The 15897-nt window shown below is 44.7% G+C and overlaps 1 protein-coding gene across 3 annotated transcripts in view; it reads left to right on the top strand.

Annotated features, from left to right (window-relative positions):
- The first annotated feature begins 2608 nt into the window (after window positions 1-2608).
- Window positions 2609-15897, top strand: part of IGF2BP2 (insulin like growth factor 2 mRNA binding protein 2) — a 57528-nt gene continuing 44239 nt past the window's right edge. For 2 of the 3 annotated variants that reach the window (XM_033150084.1, XM_033150082.1), the window contains exons 1-2: window positions 2609-2999; window positions 4310-4370. In XM_033150084.1, coding sequence (XP_033005975.1) covers window positions 2825-2999; window positions 4310-4370 — 236 coding nt within the window. In that variant the 5' untranslated portion in view covers window positions 2609-2824. The remainder of the gene's footprint in view (window positions 3000-4309; window positions 4371-15897) is intronic. The other variant, XM_033150083.1, reaches the window with a different exon arrangement.

Below are 15897 nucleotides of genomic sequence, written 5' to 3'. Positions count from 1 at the left end.
TGTGTCTGCTGCAGTGTATAGGTGAGTCGCGTGAACGCTCCCCATGTTCCTCCCGGGGCTGGAAATGGGTTAGTTTAACCTCCGGCTTGCTAGTAAAACTGATTTACTGTGTCGCAAAATTAAGCATGTATGTCACCAACATGAAAAGTTTGGAAAGCTCTGCAATAGACAAACACTTTCTTTGGGATGTTTCAGTAAATCCAGTTAGCCTTAATTTTTTTTTAATGCAATGTTATTTTATTTAAATATCCTTTTCTGTAATCTAGACAAGGGTAAAAATAAATGAAATATTTCTGATTAATAAGTAGCTAGAGGCAATGAGCACTTAGTTATTAGTCGTGTGATTTCAGTATATATATAACTGAAAACATAGTCCAATTTTTTTTTCTTGGTTTAAAAAGTATTGTTTATTATTTGTGGATTGGGTGGGACCTCAACTCTGACTCATCCATGGTTCCAAGGCCATGTCTGCTCAGTGGGCAGATCCAATCTTTCAAAAATGTATTTTTGAAAAATGTTTTGAAAAAGAAAAGGGGAGGGGGAGGTTTCTTTAAAAAGTAAAAAAAAAAAATATAGCCCAAGCCTAAGATGCCTGGGAAATACGTGCAATCTACTCTCTTGGCCCTAACAGAGCGTTTGGAGCCAACCAACTTCAGCATCATAACAACAACCCCCTTGGGCACAATCCACCCGGATAGATGTCTTTCACAAGCTTATTCGGGATGAATGGGAAATGCACAGAAACACGAAGAGGCGCATCGCATCTTTCGGAGCCTGCGCAGAATAACTTCGTTGAGCCCCCCTCTCCCCTCGCCGACAATGCCTCTAACTTCGGCTCCTCTTCCGAGCACCTTGTGGCTAATCCCGACAGACATGAGTAACGGGAAGGAAATGCGAGCCTCCTCTCGGTCAGTGCAGCGGATCCGACCGTGACGTCGCCACGAACATCTTTAAAGGTGGGCGGAAAGGCGCCGTAGAGTTGCTTTTATTTACCCAGCCAATAAATTCAGGGGAAGCGTCTCCCCACCGAGGCGTAGTTGTGACAGAGGGGCTTCACAGCAGACAGGACTGCTGAGCCTTCGGCAAAGGGGAAATGGAAACTCTAGGAACGTCAGTCTGCCCATTCTAGCCACGGATTGTCAATACTGACCGGCAGCAGCTCTCCAGGGTTTTTCACGCAGATCACTTTCCCTGCCCTACCCGGACATTGAACCTACCTGAGGCCTTTTGCTAGCAAAGCAGATGCCCTCTCTCCCCTCACTGAACTAGAGCCCCTTCTCCCCTACACGTGGCCATCATCGTGGTTCTTCTGCCACTGCTGCTGCTCATTCATAGACAGGATAGCCAAGCTCCACCGCCGTCATGAGAGCGAGAGTGAGCCATCTTCTTCACAACGCTGCTCTTACAGTATTTCCCCAGCTGACGCCCTTGTATCTCGGTCAGGATCCTTTCAACACAGTCGCGCCACTATCCTGAGCGCATCTTCCCATGGAAGTCAACAGAAATTTCTCCCGAGTAAACGCTGCATGGGACAGAGACAGTAGTGTTTAAGCAGGCTCTCAAAATCGCATTGACTTCGGCTTCACTGAAGCCCAAACACTTCTGTTCTAATAAATCATCCCAGATGAACCCCTGGACTTGGGCAGTTTCCCTCCAAAGAGAGAGCGGGGCATCGAACGCGGAGCTGGGAATCCCCGGACCTGGACGGGGCGGGCCGTTTGAATCCGGAAGTGGGCGAGCAGGAGGTAGAGCGCGGCTTGCTCGCAGGACAGCGATCCTTCGCCTGTTGTGATAGGCTATAATCACCGACAGAGAGAGAGGGAGAGAGCGCGAGAGAGAAATCTCACTCAAACCCAGCGGAGAAACGTGGGCTACGGGGAAAGTCGCGCTCGCTTTCAAAATCCTGTCAAAGCAGAAAGTAAACAAGGCTTTTTGTTGCCCTCCAGGGGCATTCAGACTTAATAAACACACCCGCACGTAAACATGACCCGCTTGTCCTGTGATTGGGTAAAACTAAGTCGCCCTGCGCTCACGCACACCCAACGAGCGCGCGCGCGCAAAAAAGTTACCAGTTGTTTTAGATCACCATCATTACTATCATCATCATCATCATTATCTGGGGCTCTTTTACGATCTGAATGACCCGAAAAAGCATCGCTTCTTCTTGCAACTCCAGCGCCCCCGCCGCTGTAGGGAAGAAGGCTCGTTCGGGACTGCCGGCCTCGGCGTGGGCCAGGAACTTCTTCCTGTCGCCTCCGTCCGCCGAGAGGCGCGCCGAGTCTCCAGGCGGGAGCGAAGGCTTCGCCAGCTGGGCTCCGGGGCTGCATCCCCGCGCGGCACGTGGCCACGTGCTCCGGGCGAAGAGGAGAGGAGAGGAGAGGAGCGAGGGGGCGGCGCTTGCTTGGCACTCGGCTCGGCTCGCCCATCGCGCCGCTCCATCCATCTCTCGGCGGGCGCCCCGGCCAGGTCTGCACCAGACGCGCTGCCTGCCTGCCTGCCTGCCGCCGCCGCCTCCTGCCGGTCCCGGGAGTGGAAGACGCGGACCCCAGCTACTCGGAGCTCGGAGGAGGGGTCCGCGTGGGGCTGGGCTGGGCTGGGCTCCGCCCGCCTGCCCGCCCGCGCGTTCTGTCGCTCGCTTGCTGCCCGCCCGGCTGCGGGGCGCTGTTGAGAGCGGCTGGTGGAGCGCGCTGGGCCGGGCCGGCTGGCGGGGAGGTAGTAGCTTGGGTGGCTCCGCTAGGTAGGTGGGCGGCCGGCGAGCAGGAGGGGGAGGCCGCGGCGGCCTCGGCTTCGCTCGGTCCCTCCCCCCGTCCCGAAGAGGCGGACGATGAACAAGCTCTACATCGGCAACCTGAGCCCGGCCGTGACTGCCGAGGAGCTCCGGCAGCTCTTCGGCGACAGGAAGCTGCCCCTTACCGGGCAGGTCCTGCTCAAGTCCGGCTACGCCTTCGTGGACTACCCGGACCAGAACTGGGCCATCCGCGCCATCGAGACCCTCTCCGGTAAGCCTGGAGGCGCGGCGCTCCGCGTTGGTCAGGGGGGCGTGCGCGGAGACCGCTTACTTTGCTCCCCCCACCATCCTCGGCTACCGTCCCTTCCTTCCCCCGGGTTGGTCGAGGCCCCTTGGAGCCCGCGAGGCAGCTTGCGCGGCCAGGGGAATCCCCGCTCGGGCGGGAGTCGGTGGCGACGAAGGGGCTCCCCGCTTGACCCAGACCACCTCCGGCGATCGGGGGTCCCTGCCGACCGACGGGGTTCTCTCTTCCCATTCGAGGGCGATGCTTCCTCCGGAGCCTGCGAACCGGTCCCCGCGCCCCGTGCGCCCCTTCCCGTTCGCCCCGCGCGCGCGCTGCGCTCCGGCGAGCGGCCCGGCGGGCGAGGGAGGGATTTTTCGCTTATTTTTTTCTCCGATTTTATTGAGCGGCTCCCGGGCGCTGGGGACGGCTCCCTCCAGTTCTCGTGGCACCCACTAGATCTCGGGCACCTTTCTACGAGGTGCCCTGTCCCAACTCGACGGGGACCCGGAGCAAAGAGCTCGAGACGTGCCTGGGGGCCCGAGCGACGCGCAGCCCTGGGGCCGGCAGCTGCGCCGCGAGTGAGCCGAGCCAAGGCCGGAGCAGCCGGAGGGGGGGATTGGCCCAGCCCCGGGAGGGAGCCCGGCCACCGGGATTCAGTGGGCCGGGCTGGAAGACGCCGGGAAAGGCCAGCCGGAGAGCAGCGCGCAGTCCGGATGGCCCTTCGCTGATGCGCGCAGTCGGGCCGTTTCTTGGGTGGAATCGGAGGGCAGGAAGATCAGGCAGGGCGAGCTCACCCACGCAAGAGCCCTTCGGCTTGGAGATGAGCTGCCCGGCTCCTCGGTAGTTCGCGGGGCATTCATACGAACAGTGTGGGGTAGAAGGTTTCGAGCTGAGGGGGCGGTACTGGAACCGGACGCGCAGAATTCTTCCGTCTCGGAGTGCGTGTTCATGTGAACGCTCCCAACTTTCAGATCAAAAGGACAGCCAAGGAATAGGTCAAAAGGATGGTTTCACAGGCATGGGGAGGGGTAATTCCTTTGGGCAAAAGGAGTCTGTGCCCCCCACCCCCACCCCCGAATAAAGACACTTCCCTCACAAAGTGCTTAAAATCCTTTCAGAGATGGAACTTACTTTCGAGGAGTTCTCACCCCAAAACTGATGCCTGGTGCTACGTTCCCCACAGTCCTCGCTCTGTCGTGGACTGTGGCAAATCAAGAAGTGTGCCACCCTCCCTCAGCTCTAGTTTCGTTTCTGAGCACCCAATGCTTCCACATTTCTTTTCTTTTTTCACTTTTAAGGTAAAGCAGAGTTGCATGGCAAAGTCATGGAAGTGGATTATTCTGTCCCTAAAAAATTAAGGTAACTACTTTAATGTTCTTTTGTTTACTACTGTCGACTTACTCATATGACCCAGAAGCAGAGCGAGGTTGCGTCACTTAAGTTTAGGCTGTGGTGCTGTATGTTGTTTAGTAGCTAGCTGCATGTTTGCCTCTCTCTCTTTTTGGTGCTTTTGAGTCGTTTTCATTCTTGTAACCATCAAGTCTTTCCTCCTGTATGGATTCGGTTGTGAAGCGTTGTTTTCAATGCAGCAACTTGATAATTTCTTTGAAATGTCATGATGCCTTAACAAAAGGCTTCCTGTGACGTCTTGAGAATCCATTTATAGTACGATCCTACACACAACTGCCTGGAAGTAAAACCCTAGTTGATTGTTTTTTGGGGGGGGGCAGGGAGGTTTGCATTAAAGTAAACATGCCTAGGACTGCAGCCATTATGCGGGCTAACATTTTTAGCAATTCATTTAGTGTTCCTATTTTGACCAGCCAAAAGTTAACAGAAAATGAGCAAGCCCATGGCATTCCCTGTGACCCTTTGGTTTGTATTCAGAGCTAAATAAGTGTTAAAAGCTACTACTTAACTTTCAAGCTGCACCTACCTCACACTCCAGAAATCGGAGATCTTTGTTGCCAAAGGACCTTACCACACAACCTGTATGACCTGTACTCCTTTGGAGTAGTTTGGGCTTTTTTATGGATCCATGGCAGAAGTGTGATTTTATGTTGCTGTTGTTTAGTCCTCTTAGTCGTGTTTGACTCTCCATGACCCCATGAACCAGAGCATGCCTTGGAAACTCTCACTTTCTTCTCAAAACAAAATCGAAAATTCTTTCTAGTAGCACCTTAGAGACCAACTGAGTTTGTTCCTGGTATGAGCTTTCGTGTGCATGCACACTTCTTCAGATACTTCTTCAGATCAAAGCTTCTCCTTTTTTATGTCCATGGAGAAGCTTTATGGAGTTCCTGATCTGTAGAATTTCAATTTGCTTTATGAATATTGCTGCATAAGCAACTGTTCTTTTACCACTGCAGCTGTCTAACACATCAGCACATAAGTTCTGCTGCAGACTGTTTCCAAATCTCTGATATAATGGGTGAAGGGCTTGTGCTTGTGGCCTTTCTCTTTTTTCCTTTCCTTTTCTCTCCTGTAAGTGTCATTCTTCATCAAAGCAATGTAGCAAGCCATTGTAGTACACGGGAAAATTAGTTATACCAATACCCATTATTGTTGAAGGCTCTGACATCATACCTGCTTTGCATCAGAGTAGTAAAATTTGCTTTGCATTTGGGAGGGATGCAGTAAACATGCAGTTCCTGAGAGTGTAGAGACATTTATTGACTTCCTGAGTAGTGTGCAAGCTCCAGACATATTTTTGAGGTTCCGTTTAAGAAATAGCTTCAGCATGTTAATTTTTCAAAATGCAGTTTAGTTTTAGGATTAAAAAACTATGAAGTTCAAACTGATGTTTGAAAAGAAGTACTGTATGAAATTCCCATGCCTATAGTTAAAAAACTACTCCAAAGTTTAAAATAAATAGTGCAGAAGTATGAGAAATGTCATGTTTGAAATATTTGTATAGAATTTTGATCGTGTGATAATCAAGTGGAGAGAACATGAGAAATACCATAGCGTTAAATGGAATACTATTGTGAGATTACATGTAAGCTGCATCCTTGGTGTTAGTCTGTAGCAGCAAAAACATCGATTTGCAACAGCTGCTTAGAAATTCTAGACTTCATAATGACATTTGTACCTCAGTGTTTTTATTATTTTCCACATAACTAATTGTAAAGTCCTAATTTTGTCATGTGCTGTATGGAAATAGACTCTGTTTGATCACAGTGTTGTTGGTAGGTGTTAAATTGGTAACAGTTCTAAGTGTACAGAGTATACTTCTCATTTAGTTACCCTAAAGTTTTTTAAGGAAAAAAGCACTGCTCACTCCTAAATGTGTTGCAGGCTAGATTAAAAAAGCCAAGCAATTCTGTGCATGCTCACTCTTACTTTTGACTTGTCTCTCTTCAGTGGAACTTACTCCCAAATAAGTAGGCATTGGATTATGAATGCATCAGAAAATTTTGATTATTTACTTTTTAAATGCATAAGTGGCAGAAGCTTGTCGCTCTGTGGTCAGTTCCAAATATTTGCTACACCAGCAAGTAAACAAGTTTAGGATTGGATATTCTGATTGCTATTTGCAGAACATGATTTCAGGTAGTTAGAGTGGTGCAAATATTTAGTGTCATATGATTAGCAGCTTTTCACCCAGTTAGTTCTGTTTTTTTCTAACACATCACTTCTTTTAACTTGTTACTATGCAAAAAACAAAACAAAAAAAACAGCATTGGGGTGAGTTGAAACAAGGGAGACAAATTAATAAAAAATATGTTCTAATACCCTTTCACCTGTCTGTCATGTCTAAGGATTTTGAAGGTTGAGTGCCCGATAATTAGTTGTAATCAATTTGGAGAATGGGAGCTATCTGTATGTTTCAATAGGACTATTGCAATGCTCCTTAAGGTTAAAATCTCAGAAGCTGAATGCACCACCATCTCTGAATTCAGTCAGATCTAGGTATGCATCAAACAGCTTCTCTGAATGCTCCAAATCCACTTGAACACTTGATCCACTTGAATGTTTTCATGGGCTTTGTTGGGAAAGTTGGTTGTGTGTAGACATAGAGATGGTTCTGGGACAACTTTCCAGATCAGATGTCAAGATATTGTCATCTTTAATTAGAATGCAAAAATGTTTATATTAATAAACAATATGTGCCTTTCACACTGTGGTAAGTTAAACACAGCTTGAGGATTTTCTTTCTTTCTTTCTTTCTAGATGGTTAGATTTTGTAACAAAGAGTCATTTTTCACCATTGTTTGGTGGGATTCATGGTCAGGTTTGGATTGAATGTTTAAATTCACAAGTGTGTGTATTTACCTGTCCGCTCAAAATATAACTTGTTAAGGAAACCTGCTTTGTATGACACTACAATCCTCAAGCTACTCTAGGTACCATGTTTTAAACTTAAATTAATTGCTGCTCAAATCCATTGGATTTAAGCCTACTATCTTAAACTTTTAAAAATGTCTGTTCCATCCAGATCAGTAAAAAATAACATCCAAGAGCCAAAGTGTACTCTGACCCGCAAAAGCTTACGTCACGATAAATACGTCCATTTGTAAGGTGCTACATTTTGGTATGTGTGTGTATATTGTGGCAGATTAGCTCTCTACGGTTAAAGCCAGTGAGATGTATTTCCAGTTAAACATGCTTAGGATTTGCAAGAGAGAGTAGGCTGCAGATATGGTGTATTAAGTGGGTTGTATAGCTTTGCCTTGGTGTATAGGTAGCGCCTCATTCTTTCCACTCTTGCAGTAGAATACTGTACAAAGTTTTCAGAAAGTAGCAAGAATGTGAGGATTCAATCTGGATTTGCTAATCTGCATTGTGTTGTGGTGCCTCCCCCTCCTCTCTTTATTTCTTAGCAAGCAAGCAAGCTAGGACTCTGAAGGAAGCAGGCAGAGGTAGCTTTGAAAATGGTGTCTGCCACATGACAATTCTGGGGGCGTGGGGAAGGGTAATTCAGCCAGAGGCTGACAAAAGACTCTTAATAGATTTCATGAATTAAATATTGCCAGTTTTCAGTTCTTGGGGTGCAAATGTTTTAGGAAAGTGCCCCGTTCATGTTGTTGTTTTCTGCTTGTATTGTTTTGTGCAGAAATGGTAAATAAAATATATCTCCTCAAAATGCGTTTTAAATCCAGATGTTTTACAGAACATTTAATTTGGTGAAAAAATAATCCAGTTTGTTTAAGGAACTTTTATGAATTAGGAGCTTTCTAAATATAATTATTATTGGAATGGAAAAATTTACACAAGTGTTTTACATTAAGCACTGATTTTGGTTTAGTTGCACACCCTGAATGGAAAGTTTGCAGTAATATCATGTTGTGCCTTCCTGTAGAACAGAACTGATAAAGTTGAACTGATAAAGTTTACTTGTATAAACTCACAGCATATACATGGGGAATATAGCAGTAATGTAGCAGCTAGTGCAAAATGTTCTTGTTCTCCTGTTTGGAAAAAAAGTTATTTTGTGGGCTAAAATATTTAATATTAAGAACATAAAAAGTGAATTTGAAGTATCTAAATAAAAAGACATAAAATGTAAGTGAATGGAAGATTTGAAAATGCCTTGATAAATTTTAGTTTGCAGCTAATTTGCATTAAGAGATTAAAAGAAGTTAGTAACGTGATTATTTTAAAATTGGTTAAAAAAAAATTGGACTCTTTGAAGATTCATCCAAAAGTTATATGTTCTTGTACTTAAAGGAAGTAATTTCTATTGGAGTGTATGAATCCTGAAAATCTCTCATGTATTTGTAACAGTTTCTCACGGGTTGAAGGCAAGGCGCTCCTGTGATCCTGTTTTAAAACTATTGTGTAATAAAAACAGTTAGCTTTCTCATCTTCCTAAAGCATCAGAAACTGAGCTTGATTTTGCTAATGTATGGTGTCTTGTGGTGCTCTTTTACAAATTTATTTTACAATTTATTTGAAAACTCTTGTTTTCAAATAAATCACATAGAAAATTGCTAGTAAGTATTTGTTAATTACAGCTGTGTAATTGAGTTGTTTCTAAAGCAAACCAGATCTATGGCTTCAATGAGTGTTATCGAAACAGAGACAAAGGAGAGAGACTTCTGTTTAATTATAACATGTTGAATCACCTACCATTCCCATCCGACAAAACAATTTTTTAGACTATAAAATTGGTTCCCCAGGAGTGACTGGAGTGTCTGTTTTGGATTATGTTGTTTCTGTGACTCATTTATGTGGTAGTTAACTTGGATGTAAAGAAACACAAAAGTTAGAGGGATGAGGGAGTTGTGGAGAATTTGAGAATTCTGCAAATAGAAGTCAACAGTGAATATTCTAGTGGAGGGATATTAAGGGTTACTAGAGAGACAATCCATATTTTTAAATGTTCTATCCCTTGAATGTGATTTTGTGATACAAAGGATCTGCTTATGCTGAAATAGTGCCGGTGCTGTAAACCAAAATACCTGTCCTTGGTCCAGGATAGTTGCAAGAGAATCTGACCTATGGCTAGTGACACTCCATTTAGTTATTTCATTAGTGGCACAAATGAAAATCAGTGATGCAGTGGAGATAAGCAAATGGTCTCAACATGGTTAAATCCCTATCCTGAAGTTTGTTTTTCTAAGTTCTAGCCCATTATTTTTAGAGCCAGCTTCTCTACAGTGGGAATTTTGGGAAAGTGTGTGCGTGCAACCATTTGTCATCCTATGTTAAAAAACTTAACTGATAAAATGTGCTGAATAAAGTCTTGCCACTGAGAGTGCTGGGGTGCAGGGAGTATAGTTGATTAGGTTAGGATTGCTGAATATATTGATGTGGATGTATCATTTTTATGTTAGTTATGAGTGACACCAATTGTCAACTCTCACACTGGATTTGCTGGTACAAGTTTTATTTAACACCATCCGCGCCAGGGGTCCCCAAACTAAGGTCCGGGGGCCAGATGCAGACCAATTGCCTTCTTTATTTAAAATGCATCTCTGGGTTATTTGTGGGGCCTGCCTGGTGTTTTTACATGAGTAGAATGTGTCCTTTTATTTAAAATGCATCTCTGGGTTATTTGTGGGGCATAGGAATTCATTCATTTCCCCCCCAAAAAATATAGTCCGGCCCCCCACAAGGTCTGAGGGACAGCGGACAGGCCCCCTGCTGAAAAAGTTTGCTGACCCCTAATCTACGCAGTGTTCGAAACTCCCATTGTCCTAGGCACATTTTGTGACAGGGAATTTCATTAGCACGGGCAGTTTCTGAGCTCTGGGCACAGTAGTGTACCTAAGATTTCAAATTAAAACTGCAGAGTGGAAGGAAAGGAGGACCTTTTTCTGCCTCCCCACTTCCAGCTACTCTCTGAAGTCTGGAGAAGAGACCCTCTTAAGAATATTAGGGTGGGTGGGTAGGGAAAGGACTAGACCATGTGAAAAATTAACACAATATTTTAGCTGCAGTTCATTCATTTTCAGCTTTGTATTCTTGTTATAAAAAGTGTGCCTAGACATTCTCTTGTTGCACCCATAACCTAGGTTTAAGGTGCCTTTAGCTCCTAGCTTTCACATCTCAGTTTCTAACGTTGCATCTATGTGCCTTCAAGATTGTAATATAACTTGATGCCATGAACAAGCATTTTCCTTCTGGGCTAATTTTGTTCAGTATGGCTTTAAAGTTGATATGTTCCTGCTTTTGATAATTAACATCTTCTAATTTCCTACCTATTAATTCACATTGATCTAAACATTCATTCATCAGTTGAAAGGGGCAACAATGCGTTTTCTTTACCAGCCATAAAGGTACAACCAGTTGCAGAAGATGTTTAGGGTACTTGTGTAAGATACTTTCTTTTGAAAATCTGTAGCAAATTATAGCATAATGATGATGCAGTATACAAAAATGATGTGAAATTGACATTATAGTGTGTATAATGGGAAGCTGTAATGTAAATTTCTTTCCTGCATTAACTGAAGAACTATGAGAAACTATTTCAGTTCCCTGAATATTTCCAGTCTTACCTTATAATCAACCCCATTCATTTTTCAACACCACAGTTCATTTCTAACCAAATGTAGACTGAACTTGGATTTTATAATACCCTTCTGCTAGGAAAGGAGAGATTGGACTGTACTTAATAGTTACAGACTTTTTAAATGAATGCTAAAACTGTTCATATTGATGGATTCATTCTGTGAGGTGTTATGAATAAGATGCTTCTGTTTCGGAAATCTCTTTTATCTGGATTTCTTTAATCCAGTTATCTCCTTCAGCAGTGCCTCATGCCCCTATTTGTATATAGTGCAAAAAATGATGTCCAGATTTTGGAGTTTTTTCTTTGATGTCCCAGTCTATTTTGCAGCATTAGTGTTTTGAAGCCTAGAAGATCACACAGTAGACTTAAGTGAACAAGCAGGTATACAGTCCCTGTGCAGACCAAATCATAAAGACTTGTAGATACTTTTGTACAATTCATTCTTCCTATTTTTAGGTGTTTTCTAAAGTGTTTATCCACGCTAAGATTTCAAACCTCCTGAAAAATTATGGTAACTGGCAGATTAGAACAATTAGATTTTCTTAACTGCAGTCTGTAAAGACCAGACCAGATAGTAAGGTCTTGCAAAACTTCCATAAGATGCCCAGGCTTGGACTTTGACAGCTCTTTAAGTGAAGGGAAGTATAGGAGAATCATCACCAAAGATGCCTCTCTGTGTGCCTTTGTTTCATCAACTTGGTGACACGCTTCCCCCTTTGCTTATTTGAAGTTGTCCTCTGTTAATTTTTGTACAAAGTATGTGCAAATGAAACGATGAAAAAGAAAGGGCAACGAAAACTGGAAAGGGTTTGAGGTTTGCCTAAGCACAAAGGTAATTGTGAACTGCTCTTCGTATTTCAGCACAATGAGCTATCTCTAGTGTGAGATTCCTGATGAAGTTATATCTGTTACTGTATTTGAAAATAAATAGAAAATGATAACAACCCCACCACCCACCCTTTTGACCAGTTGCAAATATAGGATATGGGAGGCAGCAATCTCTTTCTTTTGTGCATGAGATATAGGTCTTCATAAATTGAACTGGGAGCAACCAGTACTGTATGGTGCCCATCAGATGTTGCCAGAGCAGCCAGACTACAGATCCCATCATTCCTAACTACTGACCCGAGGCTGATGAGAGTTGAAAGTCCAGTATCTGAAGTGCACTGTGTTGGCTACCTCTGAGTAGGAGCACTTCAAATTGTTTCTAGGAGACTGAGAGAGAACGGGAGAGCAGCAGTGTGTGTTACTGTTTGAACCTCTGATTGTTAAAAAAAAGGGGGGGTAATTAGAAATATTGCAATGGCCTCTGTGACTCAGGCTGAACTAGCACTGCTCAGAAAATCTGTAAGTCTCCTTAGCCCTAGCACATGAAAGTTGGCAAATCTGCTCTTATCTGAGGTATTGTCTCTGTGTGTGTGTGTCTCTGACATCGTATCTTTTTCATTCGCAGCCTCAGCTGCTGCATTGCCAACCATGGGTGCTTGAATGGCATGATTCAGCCCTGTCCAGAATCATAAGACTGGTTGACTCATGCTATTTTACTGTAATCTGTTTGGGGTACTAATTGTTCACAAGTATTGGCGGGGGGGTGGGGGAGTCACGGTGCTAACCTTTCCTTTGAAAGAAACTAGCCACAGAGGGTTGTTTTCCCACCAATTGCAAACTGAAGTTCATACAATTATTTGCCTCCAGAAATTCGGCTGATGGTGCTAATGCTATATCTGGTTTCACCATACTTGGTTCATTTCAGATTCAAGTGTGGATCATTCATTCAGCTATGGTGATTGTCGTAGGGAGTTTTCCAAAGCACCCTCAGTTTCCCATACAGCTCTGGCCAGCAACTAGTCTTAACCCAGGATGGATCTGAAAGGGAGACACCCCCCCCAATCAAATTGAAAATAGCCCCCCCCCTTTGGCTGTTCCATTGTGATTGCATCAAAATGGGGTGATAAAGTTTGCCTGCTCAGAGTGAGAGCTATGGTTCCTGAATTGCCTCTGTTTGCCTACATACTGTTGTGATGTCATCCCACTCACTATAGAATTCCTCATTGGCTGCAAGAAACATCCCCCCGCTTCAATAGGCTTTATTTGCCCTTAGTGATACAGCATAATTGAATATAATGGGCTACATCAGTGGCTTTCAGCCAGTGTGCCATGGCACCCTGGGGTACCTGAATGATGGTCAGGGGTGCTGTGGACAACACTGGCCTCTGTCCCTTTTTCCTTTCCTCCCTCCTCTGATGCCCTCCCAAAGGCTGGAACAGCTGTTTGTTGCATCAGCTCTGGCTACAAGCTACCCAGGTGGATGGTGCCTCTGGGGTTGACCAGGGGGTGGTTCCCAGGCCTCTGTGGGGCAGTGTGAGGAGGCACTTGTCTTTGGGGCAGGGTGGGGCAGCTCCAGAGATCAAGGGCAGCAGCTGCGGCTGTCCAGAGGACTCCCAAAGAGACAGGACGAAAGAGGAGGCTGAGGGACCCCTCCACAGGGGAGGGTTTTCGAAAAAGAGTGAAAGGCTGCCAGCTCTGCAAGCAAGGGGTGTCATTACTGGGCTCCTGAGCCCCACAGGGGTGCCACAGAAAGAACGTAGTTGGTCAAGGGAGCCATGGACCCAGAAAGGTTGAAAACCTCTGGGCTGCATAATATAATTATTTTCACTAAGTGGTTCCCTATTGACCAGATTGCCCATGTGACTAATCAAGAGAGACAACTTGGTAATGAGAATGGATAAAACGGCACTGGAGAAGCAGATAGGTGAGCAGTGGCAGCAAACAGAGTTGGGAAAATGGGCAATTTTCTCACAATTCAGCTTTGGGTTTTTTTATGTTTACCGAAAGCTCCACTTTTGACCTAAAACTTGAAATGGGTGAACATTCAATGCACCTCTAGTTTTCTTTAGTTAATTTTTTTTTACCGTTCTTCATTCCAAAAGGATCTACCAACAACCAGCCTTACTCACAACATCCTTTCCCATATATATATCAAGGGCCCTGCTGGGAGATATGGCCACTGTATTTGAGGAGGGAGGAAAGCATGAAAGCCAGCTATAGCAGGCAGCAGTGCACATGAAGAAAGGAATGCTATTTCCCCCATGATGCTCTGCTGAGTTCCTGTTGCAAAGCTGGCAGAGACCTCTCCCTGAGACCTTGTGAGCTGCTGACAATGACGGAGCAATGAGCTGCGTCGGTATAGGACACGTTTGTGTAGGATCACATGAGCTGAGACACAGCTCAGAAAGGCCATTGGGAGTAGCGAAAGAGCTCACTATTTGTGAACCCCTCTTTGTGCCTGGAGAGAAAGAGAGTTTTAAGAGAATTGATTGAGGGGGCCTGACAGAACCATGCATGGATGGTATGTGCTTTCCTCTTTCCTTTTGTTCCGCTGTTGTATCTGGTCGAACTAGTTTTGCAGGCTGCTTGAAGACAAGCTGCAAGATCTTTGAACAAGAGAGGGTAGCGGGACAGAGAAAAATGAGCATCCCACTCCAAATGATGGTGACTCTATCATACTTTTCCCCGCTCTTTGAGAAAACTCATCTGTCTCCCCCTCTTTGATACCAAATGTGAGGGGAACAGCTGGATGGGGACAGGTGGCACCCCTTCGGTAGTTTAGGGTGGAGATGGTTGACAAAAGTGATGGAAGAAAGCAGTTGCTGTATTCCAGCATTTCCTAAACTTGGATCGCCAGTTGTCAATTTTGACTTCAGTTCCCATCAACCCTGACCACTAGTGCTGCTAGCTAGGGATGATGGGAGATGTAGTCCAGAAACAGCTGGGTACCCAAGTTTGGGAAACCCTGTGCTAATCTGAAGAGGATGAGCTATGTAGTAGTCTCTTTGCTGCTTCCTACTTGACGGACAATGGCTTCTTGACATTTCCTTGGAGCAGTCTTCCTGATTCAGTACTGTGCTTCAATCTGCAAGAGAGCTGTGCTCCACCTAGTAGTTCCCTACCCTAGTTATTCCTCCATTGCCTACGACTGATCCAGACACACAGGTCAAGCTTGCTTTATTCCAGCTCCCATCAGCCGCAGCCAGCATGGCCAATAGTCAGGGATAATGGCAGTGTTAGTTAAGCAGCATTAGAGGGTCACAGGGTCCCCATCACTGCTTTAGTAGGTGAAATGGAAAGCCTTTATCTTCACCTTTAATTGGTGGAAATTGTGAATGGTACTTGCAGTTTAAGACAAATGTTAAAAGATGCTTTCAGTTATGGAACTTTTGAAGTTCCCAGCAGTTTGCAATCTTATGAATGAGATCTGCTGCCACCAGGCACTTTGTGAATGAAACCAGTGCCACAAGATCACTGATGTTGTAAATTACTGAATGAGAATACATTAAGGAAGGGATAGGGGAGAGCAAGGACTTATTCATGCTTTGAGCTTTAAAACCCTGCTTATCTTTCTGCTGATGTTGTTCAGTCCATGAAATGACTTCCAACAGTTAAAATGATACAAAGAGTCCTATTGCGATGCACATACAGTTGAAAAAATAGATAATTTATACTCTCCACTTTTCCTCCCTCAAAGAGAACAACATATAAAAACTTAAAGTGTGCTCTTGAGTACTAAGTATGGCAATAATTTCAGTGCCAATTCAAAGCTATTCTTCAAGTGAATTACTTGATGTAGAATTTTGGCAGAAATCTAGAGTGAGCATAGAATGTTGAGTTCTGAACACTACCAGAAGATCCTTCTCTCACATTCCAACTGAAATGAATGAGCAAGGAATTAGCTATTTGCAAACATTTCTGTGAATGGACAAGCAGAGTTTTAATGAATGAAACTTTCTTCTGCCTCTTGATTCTTTCGCACAATGAGAATCTAAAGCAGCACTGATGTAGGAAGAATGGTCAGACTTTTTTTCCTGTTGGTACTGCAGGCTGCTTTCTAGAAAAAAATAATTAACTGTGCCAAAATGAAGACAAAATTAA

Source organism: Lacerta agilis, chromosome 5, assembly GCF_009819535.1.
Source record: "Lacerta agilis isolate rLacAgi1 chromosome 5, rLacAgi1.pri, whole genome shotgun sequence".
In the NCBI taxonomy this organism is placed as follows: Eukaryota; Metazoa; Chordata; class Lepidosauria; order Squamata; family Lacertidae; genus Lacerta; species Lacerta agilis.
This window is presented reverse-complemented; position numbering and strand designations above follow the sequence as displayed.